The sequence below is a fragment of the Ammospiza caudacuta genome, chromosome 1 (genome assembly GCF_027887145.1).
Source record: "Ammospiza caudacuta isolate bAmmCau1 chromosome 1, bAmmCau1.pri, whole genome shotgun sequence".
NCBI classification, from domain to species: Eukaryota; Metazoa; Chordata; class Aves; order Passeriformes; family Passerellidae; genus Ammospiza; species Ammospiza caudacuta.
The window spans coordinates 156,049,734-156,069,097 of record NC_080593.1 but is presented as its reverse complement, the minus strand read 5'-3'; the positions used below and the strand labels follow the sequence as shown (position 1 = coordinate 156,069,097).

The window sequence follows — 19,364 nt, the reverse complement described above, 5'->3', positions numbered from 1 at the left end:
TTCCAAAATTGCCTTTTTTCCCCAAAATTCCCTTTTTTCCCCTTAAAATTCCAAAAATTCTTCCCCAAAGATTCCCAATTTTTCCCCTCTTCCCCAAAGATTCCCAATTTTTCCCCAAAATTCCCAAAATTTTTCCCCACAATTTTTCCCCAAAAATCCCTAATTTTTCCCCAAAATTTCCATTTTTTTCCCCAAAACTCCCAAATTTTTCACCCAAAATTCCCAAAATTTTTCACCCAAAATTCCCCAAATTTTTCCCTAAAATTCCCTTTTTTCCCCCAAAACTCCTAAACTTTCTCCCCAAAATTCCCATGTTTTTTACCCCAAAATTCCCATTTTGTTAACCAAAAAATTCCCATATTTTTTTTCCAAAATTGCCTTTTTTCCCCAAAATTCCCTTTTTTCCCCTTAAAATTCCAAAAATTTTTCCCCAAATATTCCCAATTTTTCCCCAAAATTCCCAAAATTTTCCCCCAAAATTTTTCCCCAAAATTTTCCCCAAAATTTCCATTTTTTTCCCCAAAACTCCCAAATTTTTCACCCAGAATTCCCAAATTTTTCACCCAAAATTCCCAAAATTTTTCCCTAAAATTCCCTTTTTTTCCCCAAAACTCCTACATTTTCTCCCCAAAATTCCCATGTTTTTTACCCCAAAATTCCCAATTTTTTCCCCAAAATTCCCTCATTTCCTCTTATAATTCCCAAATTTTCCCCCCAAAATTCCCTTTTTTCCCCAAAAATTCACAATTTTTTTCCCCAAAATTCCCGAATTTTTTCCTTAAAATTCCCATTTTATTAACCAAAAAATCCCTTTTTTTCTCCCAAAATTCCCGAATTTTTTCCCCCCAAAAGTCCCAAATTTTTTCCCAAAAATTCCCAATTTTTTTCTTCCAAAATTCCCGTTTTTTTAAGGGAAAATTCCGGATTTTTTCTGGATTTCAGCGTCGCGTCGGCCCCGCGGGATTTGCAGGAGCGGCGGCTGCGGGAGCGGCTCCGGGAGCTTTTCCTGCCAAAATTCCCAAAAATCCCAAAGATTCTTCAAGAAAATCCTAAAAAAATGCCCCCAAAAAATTCCCAAAATTCCTCCAAAACCAATCCCAAAATTGCTCTAAAAAACCCAAAAAAATCCCCCCAAAATTCCCATTTTTTAAACTCAAAAATTCCCAAATTTTTTCCTTAAAATTCCCATTTTATTAACCAAAAAATCCCTTTTTGTCTCCCAAAATTCCCAAATTTTTTCCCCCCAAAGTCCCAAATTTTTTCCCAAAAATTCCCGATTTTTTCCCTCCAAAATTCCCGTTTTTTGAGGGAAAATTCCGGATTTTTTCTGGATTTCAGCGTCGCGTCGGCCCCGCGGGATTTGCAGGAGCGGCGGCTGCGGGAGCGGCTCCGGGAGCTTTTCCTGCCAAAATTCCCAAAAATCCCAAAGCTTCTTCAAGAAAATCCTAAAAAAATGTCCCCAAAAAATTCCCAAAATTCCTCCAAAACCAATCCCAAAATTGCTCTAAAAAACCCAAAAAAATCCCCCCAAAATTCCCATTTTTTAAACCCAAAAATTCCCAAATTTTTTCCTTAAAATTCCCATTTTATTAACCAAAAAATCCCTTTTTGTCTCCCAAAATTCCCAAATTTTTTCCCCCCAAAGTCCCAAATTTTTTCCCAAAAATTCCCAATTTTTCCCTCCAAAATTCCCGTTTTTTTAAGGGAAAATTCCGGATTTTTTCTGGATTTCAGCGTCGCGTCGGCCCCGCGGGATTTGCAGGAGCGGCGGCTGCGGGAGCGGCTCCGGGAGCTTTTCCTCAGGGACGAGGATGAGGAGGAGGAGGAAGAAAATCCCCAAATTCCAGAGGTGAAAATTGGGGAAAAATGGGAAAAAATCGATCGGGGGAATTGAGGAAAAAACTGGGAAAAAATTGGGGAATTTTAGGGGAAAAATGGGGGAAAAATTGGGAAAAATTCAGAAACTTGGGGCAAAAACGGGGGAAAAGAGAAAGAAAAAAGGTAAAAAATTTGGGGAATTTTGGGGGCAAAAAAGGGGGAAAATTGGGAAAAAATGGGGGAAAAGGAGGAAAGAAACTGGAAAAAAAATTGGGGAATTTTTGGGGAAAAATGGGGGAAAAGAAATGGGAAAAAATTTGGGAATTTTGGGGGGAAAGTGGGGGAAAATTGGGAAAAATTGAGAAATTTGGGGTGAAAAAATGGGGGAAAGGAGGAAAAGATGGGAAAATGGGGGGAATTGAGAAATTTGGGGGGAAAGAAAAAGGGGAAAAGGAGGAAAAAATTGGAAAAAATTGGGGAAAAATGGGGGGAAAATTGGGGGAAAAAATGGAAAAAATTTGGGGAATTTTGGGGGAAAAATTGAGAAATTTGGGGGAAAAATGGGGAAAAGGAGGGAAAAATTTGAGGAATTTTGATGGGAAAAATGGGGAAAAAGGAGAAAAAACAGAAAAAATTTGGGGAATTTTGGTGGAAAATGGGAAAAATTGAGAAATGTAGGGAAGAAATGGGAGAAAGAAGGAAAAAATTTGAGAAATTTTGATTGGAAAAAATGGGAAAATTGGGAAAAATTGAGAAATTTGGGGAAAAGGGGGAAAAGGAGAAAAAATCTGGAAAAAATTTGGGGAATTTTGGGGGAAAAATTGAGAAATTTGGGGGAAAAATGGGGGGAAAGGAGGGAAAATTTGAGAAATTTTGATGGGAAAAATGGGGGGAAAATTGGGAAAAATTGAGAAATTTGGGGGGAAAGAAAAGGGGGAAAAAGAGGAAAAAATGGAAAAATTTGGGGAATTTGGGGGGAAAAATGGGGGGAGAATTTGGGGAAAAATGGGGGAAAAGGAGGAAAAATTGGAAAAATTGGGGAATTTTGGGGGGAAAATGGGAAAATTGAGAAATTTGGGGGGAAAAATGGGGGAGAGGAGGGAAAAATTTGAGAAATTTCAATGGGAAAAATGGGGGGAAATAGGAAAAATTGAGAAATTTGGGGAAAAAATGGGGGAAAAGGAGAAAAAAACAGAAAAATTTGGGGAATTTTGGAGGAAATGGGAAAATTGAGAAATGTAGGGAAGAAATGGGGGAAAAGAATGGAAAAAATTTGGGGAATTTTGGGGGAAAAATTGAGAAATTTGGGGGAAAATGGGGGAAAGGAGGGAAAAATTTGAGAATTTTGATGGGAAAAATGGGGGGAAAATTGGGAAAAATTGAGAAATTTGGGGAAAAATGGGGGAAAGAGGAAAAAAACTGGAAAAATGGGGGAAATTGGGAAAAATGAGAAATTTGGGGGAAAATGGGGGAAAGGAGGAAAAAAAAGGAAAAAATTTGGGGAATTTTGGGGGGGAAAATTGAGAATTTTGGGGAAAAAATGGGGGAAAAGGAGAAAAAAAATGGAAAAATTTGGGGAATTTTGGGGGGAAAATGGGAAAACTTGAGAAATTTGGGGGAAAAATGGGGGAAAGGAGGAAAAACCTGGGAAAGATTTGGAGAATTTTGGGGAGAAATGGGGGGAAATTGGGAAAAATTGAGAAATTTGGGGAAAAAATGGGGGGAAAGGAGAAAAAATGGGAAAAAAAATTGGGGAATTTTGGGGGAAAAATGGGGGAAATTTGGGGAAAAATGGGGGAAAGGAGGGAAAAATTTGAGGAATTTCAATGGGAAAAATGGGGGGAAATTGGGAAAATTGAGAAATTTGGGGGGGAAATGGGGAAGGAGGAAAAAACTGGAAAAAAATTGGGAATTTTGGGGGGAAAATGGGGGAAAATTGGGAAAAAAATTGAGAAATTTGGGGAAAAATGGGGGGAAAGGAGGGAAAAATGGAAAAATGGGGGGAATTTTGGGGGAAAAATGGGGGAAATTTGGGGAGAAAATGGGGGAAAGGAGAAAAAAAATGGAAAAAATTTGGGAATTATAGAGGGAAAATGGGAAAAATTGAGAAATTTGGGGGAAAAATGGGGGAAAGGAGAGAAAATTTGAGAAATTTTGATGGGAAAAATTGAGAAAATGGGGGAAAAGGAGGAAAAACTGGAAAAAATTTGGGGAATTTTGGGGGAAAAATGGGAAAATTGGGGAAGAAATGGGGGCAAAGGAGGAAAAAATGGGGGGAAAATGGGGAAAATTGAGAAATTTGGGGGAAAAGGAGGAAAAACTGGAAAAAATTGGGGAATTGTGGGGGAAAAAAGGGAAAAATTGAGAAATTTGGGGAAAAAATGGGGAAAAGGAGGGAAAAATTTGAGGAATTTTGATGGGAAAAATGGGGGAAAATTGGGAAAAATTGAGAAATTCGGGGGGAAAGAAAAGCGGGAAAAGGAGAAAAAAACTGGAAAATATTTGGGAATTTTGGGGGGAAAAATGGGGGGAAAATTGGGGGAAAAATGGGGGAAAAGGAGAAAAAATTGGAAAAATTGGGGGAATTTTGGGGGGAAAATGGGAAAAATTGAGAAATTTGGGGGGAAAAATGGGGGAGAGGAGGGAAAAATTTGAGAAATTTCAATGGGAAAAATGGGGGGAAATTAGGAAAAATTGAGAAATTTGGGGAAAAAAATTGGGGAAAAGAGAAAAAAAACTGGAAAATGGGAAAAATTGAGAAATTTGGGGAAAAATGGGGGGAAAGGAGGGAAAAATTTGAGAAATTTCCATGGGAAAAATGGGGGAAAATTGGGAAAAATTGGGAATTTTGGGGGAAAAATGGAGGGAAAATTGGGAAAAATTGAGAAATTTGGGGGCAAAACGGGGGGAAATATTGGGGGGAAAAAAGGGGAATTTTGGTGGAAATGTTGGGGTTTTGTGGAATTTGTGGGATTTTGGTGATTTTTGTGGCAATTTTGGATATTTTTGTGCAGCATGAGGAGCAGCAGCTCCGGGATTTTGGGAATTTTGTGGGATTTGGGGAATTTTGGGGAAAGCATTTGGAAATTTCGTGGGAAATTTGGGGAAAATGGACAATTTGGGGAGAAAATTTGCTTCAAAGATTGGAAATTTGGGGGCAAAATTGGGGAAAAAAATTGGAGAAATTTGGGGAGAAATTTGGTGGAGAATTGGGAGAAAAATGGGGCAAAATTTGGGGGAAAAATTGAGAATTTTGGGGCAAAATTGGCCTAAAAATTGGGGATTTGGGGGCAAATATTGGTTAAAAAGGGGAATTTAGAGGGAAAATTTGGAATTTTGGGGAAACCGTCTGGAAATTTGGGGAAAATGGACAATTTGGGGAGAAAATTTGCTTCAAAAATTGGAAATTTGGGGGCAAAATTGGGGAAAAAATTGGTGGAATTTGGGGAGAAATTTGGTGGAGAATTGGGAAAAAACCTGGGAATTCTGGGGAGAAAAATGGGGAAATTTGGGGAAAAATTGGGGAAAAAAATTGGAGAAATTTGGGGAGAAATTTGGTGGAGAATTGGGAAAAAACCTGGGAAATTCTGGGGAGAAAAATTGAGAATTTTGGGGGGGAAAATTGAGAATTTTGGGGCAAAATTTGCCTAAAAATTGGGGATTTGGGGGCAGATATTGGGGAAAAAAGGGGGAATTTTGGGGGAAAATTGGGATTTTTAATAGAAAATTTGGAATTTTGGGAAACCATTTGGAAATTTTGCGAGAAATGGGGAAAGTTGGGGAAAATGGACAATTTTGGGAGAAAATCTGCTTCAAAAATTGGAAATTTGGGGGCAAAATTGGGGAAAAAATTGGTGAAATTTGGGGAGAAATTTGGTGGAGAATTGGGAAAAAAATGGGAAATTTTGGGGGAAAAATTGAGAATTTTGGGGCAAAATTGGGGAAAAAATTGGAGAAATTTGGGGAGAAATTTGGTGGAGAATTGGGAAAAAACCTGGGAAATTCTGGGGAGAAAAATTGAGAATTTTGGGGGGAAAAATTGAGAATTTTGGGGAAAAATTGGCCAAAAAATTGGGGATTTGGGGGCAAATATTGGGGAAAAAAGGGGAATTTTGGGGGAAAATTGGGATTTTTAATAGAAAATTTGGAATTTTGGGGAAACCATTTGGAAATTTTGCGAGAAATGGGGAAACTTGGGGAAAATGGACAATTTGGGGAGAAAATCTGCTTCAAAAATTGGAAATTTGGGGGCAAAATTGGGGAAAAAATTGGAGAAATTTGGGGAGAAATTTGGTGGAGAATTGGGAAAAAACCTGGGAATTTTGGGGAGAAAAATGGGGAAATTTGGGGAAAAATTGAGAATTTTGGGGCAAAATTGGCCTAAAAATTGGGGATTTGGGGGTAGATATTGGGGAAAAAAGGGGAATTTGGAGGGAAAATTTGGAATTTTGTGGGATTTTGGGGAAACCATTTGGAAATTTTGCGGGAAATGGGGAAAGTTGGGGAAAATGGACAATTTTGGGAGAAATTTGCTTCAAAAATTGGAAATTTGGGGGCAAAATTGGGGAAAAAATTGGAGAAATTTGGGGAGAAATTTGGTGGAGAATTGGGAGAAAAATGGGGCAAAATTTGGGGGAAAAATTGAGAATTTTGGGGCAAAATTGGCCTAAAAATTGGGGATTTGGGGGCAAATATTGGTTAAAAAGGGGAATTTAGAGGGAAAATTTGGAATTTTGGGGAAACCGTCTGGAAATTTGGGGAAAATGGACAATTTGGGGAGAAAATTTGCTTCAAAAATTGGAAATTTGGGGGCAAAATTGGGGAAAAATTGGTGAAATTTGGGGAGAAATTTGGTGGAGAATTGGGAAAAACCCTGGGAATTTTGGGGAAAAAATTGAGAATTTAGGGGCAAAATTGGCCTAAAAATTGGGGATTTGGGGGCAAATATTGGGGAAAAAAGGGGAATTTTGGGGGAAAATTGGGATTTTTAATAGAAAATTTGGAATTTTGGGGAAACCATTTGGAAATTTTGTGGGAAATGGGGAAACTTGGGAAAATGGACAATTTTGGGAGAAAATTTGCTTCAAAAATTGGAAATTTTGGGGCAAAATTGGGGAAAAAATTGGAGAAATTTGGGGGGAAATTTGGTGGAGAATTGGGAAAAAATCTGGGAATTTTGGGGAGAAAAATGGGGAAATTGGGGGAAAAATTGAGAATTTTGGGGCAAAATTGGCCTAAAAATTGGGGATTTGGGGGCAGATATTGGGGAAAAAAGGGGAATTTTGGGGGAAAATTGGGATTTTTAATAGAAAATTTGGAATTTTGGGGAAACCATTTGGAAATTTTGTGGGAAATGGGGAAATTTGGGGAAAATGGACAATTTGGGGAGAAAATCTGCTTCAAAAATTGGAAATTTGGGGGCAAAATTGGGGAAAAAATTGGTGAAATTTGGGGAGAAATTTGGTGGAGAATTGGGAGAAAAATGGGGCAAAATTTGGGGGGAAAATTGAGAATTTTGGGGCAAAATTGGCCTAAAAATTGGGGATTTGGGGCAGATATTGGGGAAAAAAGGGGAATTTGGAGGGAGAATTTGGAGTTTTGTGGGATTTTGTTGATTTTGGTGAATTTTGGGTGTTTTTGTGCAGGATGAGGAGCAGCAGCTCTGGGATTTTGGGAATTTTGTGGGATTTTGGGAATTTTGGGGAAAGCATTTGGTAAATTTGGGGGAAAAATTGAGAATTTTGGGGGAGAAAATTTCCTTCAAAATTGGAAATTTGGGGGCAAAATTGGGGAAAAAATTGGAGAAATTTGGTGGAGAATTGGGAAAAACCCTGGGAATTTTGGGGAAAAAATTGAGAATTTAGGGGCAAAATTGGCCTAAAAATTGGGGATTTGGGGGCAAATATTGGGGAAAAAAGGGGAATTTTTGGGGAAAATTGGGATTTTTAATAGAAAATTTGGAATTTTGGGGAAACCATTTGGAAATTTTGTGGGAAATGGGGAAACTTGGGGAAAATGGACAATTTTGGGAGAAAATTTGCTTCAAAAATTGGAAATTCTGGGGCAAAATTGGGGAAAAAATTGGAGAAATTTGGGGAGAAATTTGGTGGAGAATTGGGAGAAAAATGGGGCAAAATTTGGGGGGAAAATTGAGAATTTTGGGGCAAAATTGGCCTAAAAATTGGGGATTTGGGGGCAAATATTGGTTAAAAAGGGGAATTTAGAGGGAAAATTTGGAATTTTGGGGAAACCGTCTGGAAATTTGGGGAAAATGGACAATTTGGGGAGAAAATTTTGCTTCAAAAATTGGAAATTTGGGGGCAAAATTGGGGAAAAAATTGGAGAAATTTGGGGAGAAATTTGGTGGAGAATTGGGAGAAAAACCTGGGAATTTTGGGGAGAAAAATGGGGAAATTTGGGGAAAAATTGGGGAAAAAATTGGAGAAATTTGGGGAGAAATTTGTTGGAGAATTGGGGAAAAAACCTGGGAAATTCTGGGGAGAAAAATTGAGAATTTTGGGGGGGAAAAATTGAGAATTTTGGGGCAAAATTTGCCTAAAAATTGGGGATTTGGGGGCAGATATTGGGGAAAAAAGGGGAATTTTGGGGGAAAATTGGGATTTTTAATAGAAAATTTGGAATTTTGGGGAAACCATTTGGAAATTTTGTGGGAAATGGGGAAACTTGGGGAAAATGGACAATTTTGGGAGAAAATTTGCTTCAAAAATTGGAAATTCTGGGGCAAAATTGGGGAAAAAATTGGAGAAATTTGGGGAGAAATTTGGTGGAGAATTGGGAGAAAAATGGGGGCAAAATTTGGGGGGAAAATTGAGAATTTTGGGGCAAAATTGGCCTAAAAATTGGGGATTTGGGGGCAAATATTGGTTAAAAAGGGGAATTTAGAGGGAAAATTTGGAATTTTGGGGAAACCGTCTGGAAATTTGGGGAAAATGGACAATTTGGGGAGAAAATTTGCTTCAAAAATTGGAAATTTGGGGGCAAAATTGGGGAAAAAATTGGAGAAATTTGGGGAGAAATTTGGTGGAGAATTGGGAGAAAAACCTGGGAATTTTGGGGAGAAAAATGGGGAAATTTGGGGAAAAATTGGGGAAAAAATTGGAGAAATTTGGGGAGAAATTTGTTGGAGAATTGGGAAAAAACCTGGGAAATTCTGGGGAGAAAAATTGAGAATTTTGGGGGGAAAAATTGAGAATTTTGGGGCAAAATTTGCCTAAAAATTGGGGATTTGGGGGCAGATATTGGGGAAAAAAGGGGAATTTGGAGGGAGAATTTGGAATTTTGTGGGATTTTGTTGATTTTGGTGAATTTTGGGTGTTTTTGTGCAGGATGAGGAGCAGCAGCTCTGGGATTTTGGGAATTTTGTGGGATTTTGGGAATTTTGGGGAAACCATTTGGTAAATTTGGGGAAAATTGAGAATTTTGGGGAGAAAATTTCCTTCAAAAATTGGAAATTTGGGGGCAAAATTGGGGGAAAAAATTGGTGGAATTTGGGGAGAAATTTGGTGGAGAATTGGGAAAAAACCTGGGAATTTTGGGGAGAAAAATGGGGAAATTTGGGGCAAAATTGGGGAAAAAAATTGGAGAAATTTGGGGAGAAATTTGGTGGAGAATTGGGAAAAACCTGGGAAATTCTGGGGAGAAAAATTGAGAATTTTGGGGGGAAAAATTGAGAATTTAGGGGCAAAATTGGCCAAAAAATTGGGGATTTGGGGGCAGATATTGGGGAAAAAAGGGGAATTTGGAGGGAGAATTTGGAATTTTGTGGGATTTTGTTGATTTTGGTGAATTTTGGGTGTTTTTGTGCAGGATGAGGAGCAGCAGCTCTGGGATTTTGGGAATTTTGTGGGATTTGGGGAATTTTGGGGAAAGCATTTGGTAAATTTGGGGGAAAAATTGAGAATTTTGGGGAGAAAATTTCCTTCAAAAATTGGAAATTTTGGGGCAAAATTGGGGGAAAAAATTGGTGGAATTTGGGGAGAAATTTGGTGGAGAATTGGGAAAAAACCTGGGAATTTTGGGGGGAAAAATTGAGAATTTTGGGGCAAAATTGGGGAAAAAATTGGTGAAATTTGGTGGAGAATTGGGAAAAAACCTGGGAATTTTGGGGAGAAAAATGGGGAAATTTGGGGAAAAATTGGGGAAAAAATTGGAGAAATTTGGGGAGAAATTTGGTGGAGAATTGGGAAAAAAACTGGGAAATTCTGGGGAGAAAAATTGAGAATTTTGGGGGGAAAAATTGAGAATTTTGGGGCAAAATTGGCCTAAAAATTGGGGATTTGGGGGCAGATATTGGGGAAAAAAGGGGAATTTTGGGGGAAAATTGGGATTTTTAATAGAAAATTTGGAATTTTGGGGAAACCATTTGGAAATTTTGCGAGAAATGGGGAAACTTGGGGAAAATGGACAATTTTGGGAGAAAATCTGCTTCAAAAATTGGAAATTTGGGGGCAAAATTGGGGAAAAAATTGGAGAAATTTGGGGAGAAATTTGGTGGAGAATTGGGAGAAAAATGGGGAAATTTGGGGAAAAATTGAGAATTTTGGGGCAAAATTTGCCAAAAAATTGGGGATTTGGGGGCAGATATTGGGGAAAAAAGGGGAATTTGGAGGGAGAATTTGGAATTTTGTGGGATTTTGTTGATTTTGGTGAATTTTGGGTGTTTTTGTGCAGGATGAGGAGCAGCAGCTGCGGGATTTTGGGAATTCTGTGGGATTTGGGGAATTTTGGGGAAAGCATTTGGTAAATTTGGGGGAAAAATTGAGAATTTTGGGGAGAAAATTTCCTTCAAAAATTGGAAATTTTGGGGACAAATTGGGGAAAAAATTGGTGGAATTTGGGGAGAAATTTGGTGGAGAATTGGGAAAAAACCTGGGAATTTTGGGGGGAAAAATTGAGAATTTTGGGGCAAAATTGGGGAAAAAATTGGTGAAATTTGGTGGAGAATTGGGAAAAACATTGGGAATTTTGGGGAAAAAATTGAGAATTTAGGGGCAAAATTGGCCTAAAAATTGGGGATTTGGGGGCAAATATTGGGGAAAAAAGGGGAATTTTTGGGGAAAATTGGGATTTTTAATAGAAAATTTGGAATCTTGGGGAAACCATTTGGAAATTTTGTGGGAAATGGGGAAACTTGGGGAAAAGGGACAATTTTGGGAGAAAATTTGCTTCAAAAATTGGAAATTCTGGGGCAAAATTGGGGAAAAAATTGGAGAAATTTGGGGAGAAATTTGGTGGAGAATTGGGAGAAAAATGGGGCAAAATTTGGGGGGAAAATTGAGAATTTTGGGGCAAAATTGGCCTAAAAATTGGGGATTTGGGGGCAGATATTGGGGAAAAAAGGGGAATTTGGAGGGAGAATTTGGAATTTTGTGGGATTTTGTTGATTTTGGTGAATTTTGGGTGTTTTTGTGCAGGATGAGGAGCAGCAGCTGCGGGATTTTGGGAATTTTGGGGAAACCATTTGGAAATTTGGGGAAAATTGAGAATTTTGGGGAGAAAATTTGCTTCAAAAATTGGAAATTTGGGGGCAAAATTGGAGAAAAAATTGGAGAAATTTGGGGAGAAATTTGGTGGAGAATTGGGAGAAAACCTCGGAATTTTGGGGGGAAAAATTGAGAATTTTGGGGGGAAAAATTGAGAATTTTGGGGCAAAAGTTGCCTAAAAATTGGGGATTTGGGGGCAGATATTGGGGAAAAAAGGGGAATTTGGAGGGAGAATTTGGAGTTTTGTGGGATTTTGTTGATTTTGGTGAATTTTGGGTGTTTTTGTGCAGGATGAGGAGCAGCAGCTCTGGGATTTTGGGAATTCTGTGAGATTTGGGGAATTTTGGGGAAAGCATTTGGTAAATTTGGGGGAAAAATTGAGAATTTTGGGGAGAAAATTTCCTTCAAAAATTGGAAATTTGGGGGCAAAATTGGGGGAAAAATTGGAGAAATTTGGGGAGAAATTTGGTGGAGAATTGGGAAAAAACCTGGGAATTTTGGGGGGAAAAATTGAGAATTTTGGGGCAAAATTGGGGAAAAAATTGGAGAAATTTGGTGGAGAATTGGGAAAAACCCTGGGAATTTTGGGGAAAAAATTGAGAATTTAGGGGCAAAATTGGCCAAAAAATTGGGGATTTGGGGGTAGATATTGGGGAAAAAAGGGGAATTTTGGGGGAAAATTTGGAATTTTGTGGGATTTTGGGGAAACCATTTGGAAATTTTGCGAGAAATGGGGAAAGTTGGGGAAAATGGACAATTTTGGGGAGAAAATTTGCTTCAAAAATTGGAAATTTTGGGGCAAAATTGGGGAAAAAATTGGTGAAATTTGGGGAGAAATTTGGTGGAGAATTGGGAGAAAAATGGGGAAATTTGGGGAAAAATTGAGAATTTTGGGGCAAAATTGGCCTAAAAATTGGGGATTTGGGGGCAAATATTGGGGAAAAAAATTGGTGAAATTTGGGGAGAAATTTGTTGGAGAATTGGGAAAAAACCTGGGAAATTCTGGGGAGAAAAATTGAGAATTTTGGGGGGAAAAATTGAGAATTTTGGGGCAAAATTGGCCTAAAAATTGGGGATTTGGGGGCAAATATTGGGGAAAAAAGGGGAATTTGGAGGGAGAATTTGGAATTTTGTGGGGTTTTGTTGATTTTGGTGAATTTTGGGTGTTTTTGTGCAGGATGAGGAGCAGCAACTGCGGGCCGAGGTTCGGGCGCTCCTGGCGGCGTTTCCCGAGCAGGAATTCTCGGGCAGAGCCGTCGCCCGCATCTTCCACGGCATCGGTGAGAAAAACACAAAAATCCCGAAATTTAAAAATTCCCAACCCTGAAAATTCCAAATTATCAAAATTCCTGCGCGAAAATTCCGAACAATTCCGAAATTCTGACCCCAAAAATGGCAAATTCCCGGGCAAAAATCGCCAAAAATTCAAATTTTCAAGCCCAGGAATCTCAAATTGACAAAATTCCCCATTGGAATTTCTCAAAATTGCAATCGGAAATTTTCAAATTTCAAAATTTCCTGTTCAAAATACTTTAGGAATTTGGGATTTTGAGGATTTGGAATTTTGGGGGGGAATTTCCAGATTTGAGAATTTGGGATTTTTTGGGATTTTGGGAATTGGGATTTTTTGGGGGGGAATTTCCAGATTTGAGAATTTGGGATTTTTTGGGAATTTGGGATTTTGAGGATTTGGAATTTTTGGGATTTTGGAATTTCCAGATTTGGGAATTTGGGATTTTGAGGATTTGGAATTTTGGGGGGGAATTTCCAGATTTGGGAATTTGGGATTTTTGGGAAATTTGGAATTTTGAGAATTTGGAATTTTGGGGGAGGAATTTGGGATTTTTTGGGAATTTGGAATTTTTTGGGAATTTGGAATTTTTGGGGCAAATTTCCAGATTTGGGAATTTGGGATTTTTTTGGGAATTTGGGATTTTGGGAATTGGGATTTTTTTGGGGGGGAATTTCCAGATTTGGGAATTTGGGAATTTGGGATTTTGTGAGAATTTGGGATTTTTGGGAATTTGGAATTTTTTGGGGTAAATTTCCGTATTTGAGAATTTGGGAATTTTTTTGGAATTTGGGATTTTGAGGATTTGGAATTTTGGGGGGGAATTTCCAGATTTGGGAATTTGGGATTTTGGGGGAATTTGGGATTTTTTTGGGAATTTGGAATTTTTGGGGATATTGGGATTTTTGGGGGGGAATTTCCAGATTTGGGAATTTGGGATTTTTTGGGAATTTGGGATTTTGAGGATTTGGAATTTGGGGGGGGAATTTCCAGATTTGGGAATTTGGGATTTTTTGGGAATTTGGGATTTTTTGGGAATTTGGGATTTTTGGGGGGGAATTTCCAGATTTGGGAATTTGGGATTTTTTGGAATTTGGGATTTTGAGGATTTGGAATTTTGGGGGGAATTTCCAGATTTGGGAATTTGGGATTTTTGGGAAATTTGGGATTTTGAGAATTTGGAATTTTGGGGGAGGAATTTGGGATTTTTTGGGAATTTGGAATTTTTGGGGCAAATTTCCAGATTTGGGAATTTGGGATTTTTTTGGGAATTTGGGATTTTGGGAATTGGGATTTTTTTGGGGCAAATTTCCAGATTTGGGAATTTGGGATTTTTTGGGAATTTGGGATTTTTGGGAATTTGGAATTTTTGGGGTCAAATTTCCGATTTGGGAATTTTGGATTTTTGGGGGATTAGGGATTTTTTGGGAATTTGGGATTTTGAGGATTTGGACTTTTTGGGGGGGAATTTCCAGATTTGGGAATTTGGGATTTTTTGGGAATTTGGGATTTTTTGGGAATTTGGGATTTTTGGGGCAAATTTCCAGATTTGGGAATTTGGGATTTTTTGGGAATTTGCAATTTTGAGGATTTGGAGGTTTTGGGATTTTGGAATTTCCAGATTTGGGAATTTGGGATTTTGGGAATTGGGATTTTTTTGGGGCAAATTTCCAGATTTGGGAATTTGGGATTTTTTGGGAATTTGGGATTTTTGGGAATTTGGAATTTTTGGGGTCAAATTTCCGATTTGGGAATTTTGGATTTTTGGGGGATTTGGGATTTTTTGGGAATTTGGGATTTTGAGGATTTGGAATTTTGGGGGGGGGGATTTCCAGATTTGGGAATTTGGGATTTTTTGGGAATTTGGGATTTTTTGGGAATTTGGGATTTTTTTTTTAATTTGGAATTTTGGGGGGGAATTTCCAGATTTGGGAATTTGGGATTTTGGGGGAATTTGGGATTTTTTTGGGAATTTGGAATTTTTGGGGATATTGGGATTTTTTGGGGGGAATTTCCAGATTTGGGAATTTGGGATTTTTTGGGAATTTGGGATTTTGAGGATTTGGAATTTGGGGGGGGAATTTCCAGATTTGGGAATTTGGGATTTTTTGGGAATTTGGGATTTTTTGGGAATTTGGGATTTTGGGGGGCGAATTTCCAGATTTGGGAATTTGGGATTTTTTTGGGAATTTGGGATTTTTTGGGAATTTGGGATTTTGAGGATTTGGAATTTTGGGGGGGAATTTCCAGATTTGAGAATTTGGGATTTTTGGGAATTTGGGATTTTTTTTTGAATTTGGAATTTTGGGGGCAAATTTCCAGATGTGGGAATTTGGGATTTTTTGGGAATTTGGGATTTTTTGGGAATTTGGGATTTTTTTTTGAATTTGGAATTTTGGGGGGGAATTTCCAGATTTGGGAATTTGGGATTTTGGGGGAATTTGGGATTTTTTTGGGAATTTGGGATTTTTTGGGAATTTGGAATTTTGGGGATATTGGGATTTTTTGGGGGGAATTTCCAGATTTGGGAATTTGGGATTTTTTGGGAATTTGGGATTTTGAGGATTTGGAATTTTGGGGGGGAATTTCCAGATTTGGGAATTTGGGACTTTTGGGGAATTTGGGATTTTTTGGGAATTTGGGATTTTGAGGATTTGGAATTTTGGGGGGAATTTCCAGATTTGAGAATTTGGGATTTTTTTTGGAATTTGGGAATTGGGATTTTTGGGGGGGGGGAATTTCCAGATTTGAGAATTTGGGATTTTTTGGGAATTTGGGATTTTGAGGATTTGGAATTTTTGGGATTTTGGAGTTTCCAGATTTGGGAATTTGGGATTTTCAGAATTGGGGATTTTGGGGGGAATTTCCAGATTTGGGAATTTGGGATTTTTGGGAATTTGGAATTTTTAGGGCAAATTTCCTGATTTGGGAATTTGGGATTTTTGGGAATTTGGGATTTTTTTTGGAATTTGGAATTTTGGGGGGGGAATTTCCAGATTTGGGAATTTGGGATTTTTTGGGAATTTGGGATTTTTGGGAATTTGGGATTTTTTTTTGAATTTGGAATTTTGGGGGCAAATTTCCAGATGTGGGAATTTGGGATTTTTTGGGAATTTGGGAATTTTTGGGAATTTGGGAATTTTTTTTGAATTTGGAATTTTGGGGGGGAATTTCCAGATTTGGGAATTTGGGATTTTGGGGGAATTTGGAATTTTGGGGATATTGGGATTTTTTGGGGGGAATTTCCAGATTTGGGAATTTGGGATTTTTTGGGAATTTGGGATTTTGAGGATTTGGAATTTTGGGGGGGAATTTCCAGATTTGGGAATTTGGGATTTTTGGGGGATTTGGGATTTTTTGGGAATTTGGGATTTTGAGGATTTGGAATTTTGGGGGGAATTTCCAGATTTGAGAATTTGGGATTTTTTGGGAATTTGGGATTTTTTTTTGAATTTGGAATTTTGGGGGCAAATTTCCAGATGTGGGAATTTGGGATTTTTTGGGAATTTGGGATTTTTTTTTGAATTTGGAATTTTGGGGGGAATTTCCAGATTTGGGAATTTGGGATTTTTTGGGAATTTGGGATTTTTTTGGGAATTTGGGGTTTTTTGGGAATTTGGAATTTTGGGGATATTGGGATTTTTTGGGGGGAATTTCCAGATTTGGGAATTTGGGATTTTTTGGGAATTTGGGATTTTTTTGGGAACTTGGGATTTTGAGGATTTGGAATTTTGGGGGGAATTTCCAGATTTGAGAATTTGGGATTTTTTTTTGGAATTTGGGAATTGGGATTTTTGGGGGGGGGAATTTCCAGATTTGGGATTTTTTGGGAATTTGGGATTTTGAGGATTTGGAGTTTTTGGGATTTTGGAGTTTCCAGATTTGGGAATTTGGGATTTTGGGAATTGGGAATTTTGGGGGGAAATTTCCAGATTTGGGAATTTGGGATTTTGGGGAGATTTTGATTTTTTTTGAGAATTTGGGATTGTGGGATTGAATTTTGGACGGATTTGTGGAATTTGGGGTTTTCGGGGAATTTCATCTTTCGGATTTGGGATTTTTTGGGCATTTCAGGTTTTGGGAAATTCGGGTTTTTAGGATTGGAATTTTGAGGGATTTGGGATTTTTGGGAATCATTTCTGGAATTTTGGAGTTGGGGATTTTTGGACCCTTGGGAATTTCTGATTTGTGACTTTTAGAAATTTGGCGTTTTGGAAATTGAATATTTTAGATTTGGGATTTTTGGGAATTTGGGATTTTTTTGGGCAAATTTCCAGATGTGGGAATTTGGGATTTTTTGGGAATTTGGGATTTTGAGGATTTGGAATTTTGGGGGGGAAATTTCCAGATTTGAGAATTTGGGATTTTGAGAATTTGGGATTTTTGGGGCAAATTTCCAGATTTGGGAATTTGGGATTTTTTGGGAATTTGGGATTTTGAGGATTTGGAATTTTTGGGGGGAAATTTCCAGATTTGGGAATTTGGGATTTTGGGGAGATTTTGATTTTTTTTTGAGAATTTGGGATTGTGGGATTGAATTTTGGACGGATTTGTGGAATTTGGGGTTTTCGGGGAATTTCATCTTTCGGATTTGGGATTTTTTGGGCATTTCAGGTTTTGGGAAATTCGGGTTTTTAGGATTGGAATTTTGAGGGATTTGGGATTTTTGGGAATCATTTCTGGAATTTTGGAGTTGGGGATTTCTGCACCCTTGGGAATTTCTGATTTGTGACTTTTAAAATTTGGGGTTTTGGGGTTTTTGTGGTTTTGGACTGGAATTTTTGGAATTTCAGAATTTTTGGGCTTTTTTTCTGGATTTTTAGGAATTGGAGATTTTGGGGTTTTGGAGATGTTGGGAATTTGGAAATTTGGGATTTTGGGATTCCAGAGTGGAATTTTTGGAAATCGGGGATTTGGGGCTTTTTGGGAATTACGGATTTGGGATTTGGGGATTTTTGGGGATTTGGGAAATCTGGAATTGGAATTTTGTGGGGTTTTTTTAGGGATTTGGGGAATTTGAGATTGGATTTTTTGGGATTTTTAGGAATTTGGGATTTTTAGGATTTGGGGATTTTGGTACCAGAATTTTACAGGTTTTGGTAATTTTGGGATTTTGGATTTGCCATTTTGGGGGATTTGGGATTTTGGGGATTTTGGGGATTTTTGGGATTTTGGGGATTAGAATTTTTGGGAATTTGGGATTTTGGGATTTTTGGGATTTTGGGGTTTTTTGCTATTGGATCTTTTGGGAAATAGGAATTTTCTGGGAATTTGAGATTTACAAATTTTGGAAATTTGGGATTTTGGGAGGGTTCAGATTTGGGATTTTTAGGATTGGGGGATTTTGGTATTTTTGGGATTTTGGATTTTTCATTTTTGGGGATTTGGGATTTTGGGGATTTTGGGGATTTTTGGGATTTGGGGGATTAGAATTTTTGGGAATTTGGCATTTTGGGACTGGGATTTTTGGGATTTTGGGGTTTTTTTAGTATTGGATCTTTTGGGAAATAGGAATTTTCTGGCAATTTGAGATTTACAAATTTTGGAAATTCGGGATTTTTGGAGCGTTCAAATTTGGGATTTTGAGGATTTGGGGATTTTGGTAATTTTGGGATTTTGGATTTGCCATTTTTGGGGATTTGGGATTTTTGGGGAATTGAGGATTTTGGGATTTTGGGGATTAAAAATATTGGGAATTTGGGATTTTGGGACTGGGATTTTTGGGATTTTGGGGTTTTTTTAGTATTGGATCTTTTGGGAAATAGGAATTTTCTGGCAATTTGGATTTTTTGGCAATTTGAGATTTACAAATTTTGGAAATTTGGGATTTTTGGAGCGTTCAGATTTGGGATTTTTAGGATTTGGAGAATTTGGGATTTTTGGGATTTTGGATTTTTCATTTTTGGGGATTTGGGGTTTTTGGGGGATTGAGGATTTTTGGGATTTTGGGGATTAGAATTTTTGGGAATTTGGGATTTTGGGACTGGGATTTTTAGGATTTGGGGAATTTGGGATTTTAGACTTTTGGGAATTGGGAATTTGGGATTTTTCTGATTTTAGGATTTCTGTAAATTTGGGATTTTTCTGGTTCTCCCTCCCCAGGCTCTCCCCGTTTCCCCGCTCAGGTTTTCGGCCGCGACCGAAGGTTCTGGAGGCGCCTCCTGAGCGTGGAGTTCCGGAGCCTGGCACGGCTGGCAACCAGCGAGATCAGAGCCTGGAAATGAGGGAAAAAACCCAAAAAAAAAAGCAGAAAAAATCCCAAAAAACTCCAAAAATTCAGGGGAAAAAAAAAATCCAAAAAAAGGACAAAAAATATCCCAAAAAACTCCAAAAATTCAGGGAAAAAAAAACCAAAAATAGGAGGAAAAAATCCCAAAAAACTGCGTGAAAAAACCCAAAAAATGGGGGGAAAAAACCTAAAAATTCAGGAAAAAACATCCAAAAAAAGCAGAAAAATCCCAAAAAATCTGCGTGAAAAAAACCCAAAAACTGTGGGGAAAAATCCTAAAAATTCAGGAAAAAACATCCAAAAACTGCAGGAAAAAATCCCAAAGAACTCCAAAAATTCAGGGAAAAAAACCCAGAAAAAGGACAAAAAAATCCCAAAAAATTCCAAAAATTCAGGGAAAAAAAAAATCCAAAAAAAGGACAAAAAAAATCCCAAAAATCTCCAAAAATTCAGGAAAAAAAACCCCAAAAAAACCAGAAACAATCCCAAAAAACTGCGGGAAAAATCCCAAAAAACTTTGGG

At 37.8% G+C, this 19,364-nt stretch overlaps 1 protein-coding gene across 1 annotated transcript in view; it reads left to right on the top strand.

Annotated features, from left to right (window-relative positions):
- LOC131556284 (ATP-dependent DNA helicase Q4-like) overlaps positions 1-18,837 on the top strand; it is a 35,973-nt gene extending 17,136 nt beyond the window's left edge. The window contains exons 3-5 of the mRNA XM_058802764.1: positions 1,735-1,849; positions 12,500-12,602; positions 18,716-18,837. Of these exons, the coding sequence (XP_058658747.1) occupies positions 1,735-1,849; positions 12,500-12,602; positions 18,716-18,837 (340 nt within the window). The remainder of the gene's footprint in view (positions 1-1,734; positions 1,850-12,499; positions 12,603-18,715) is intronic.
- Positions 18,838-19,364: the final 527 nt, after the last annotated feature.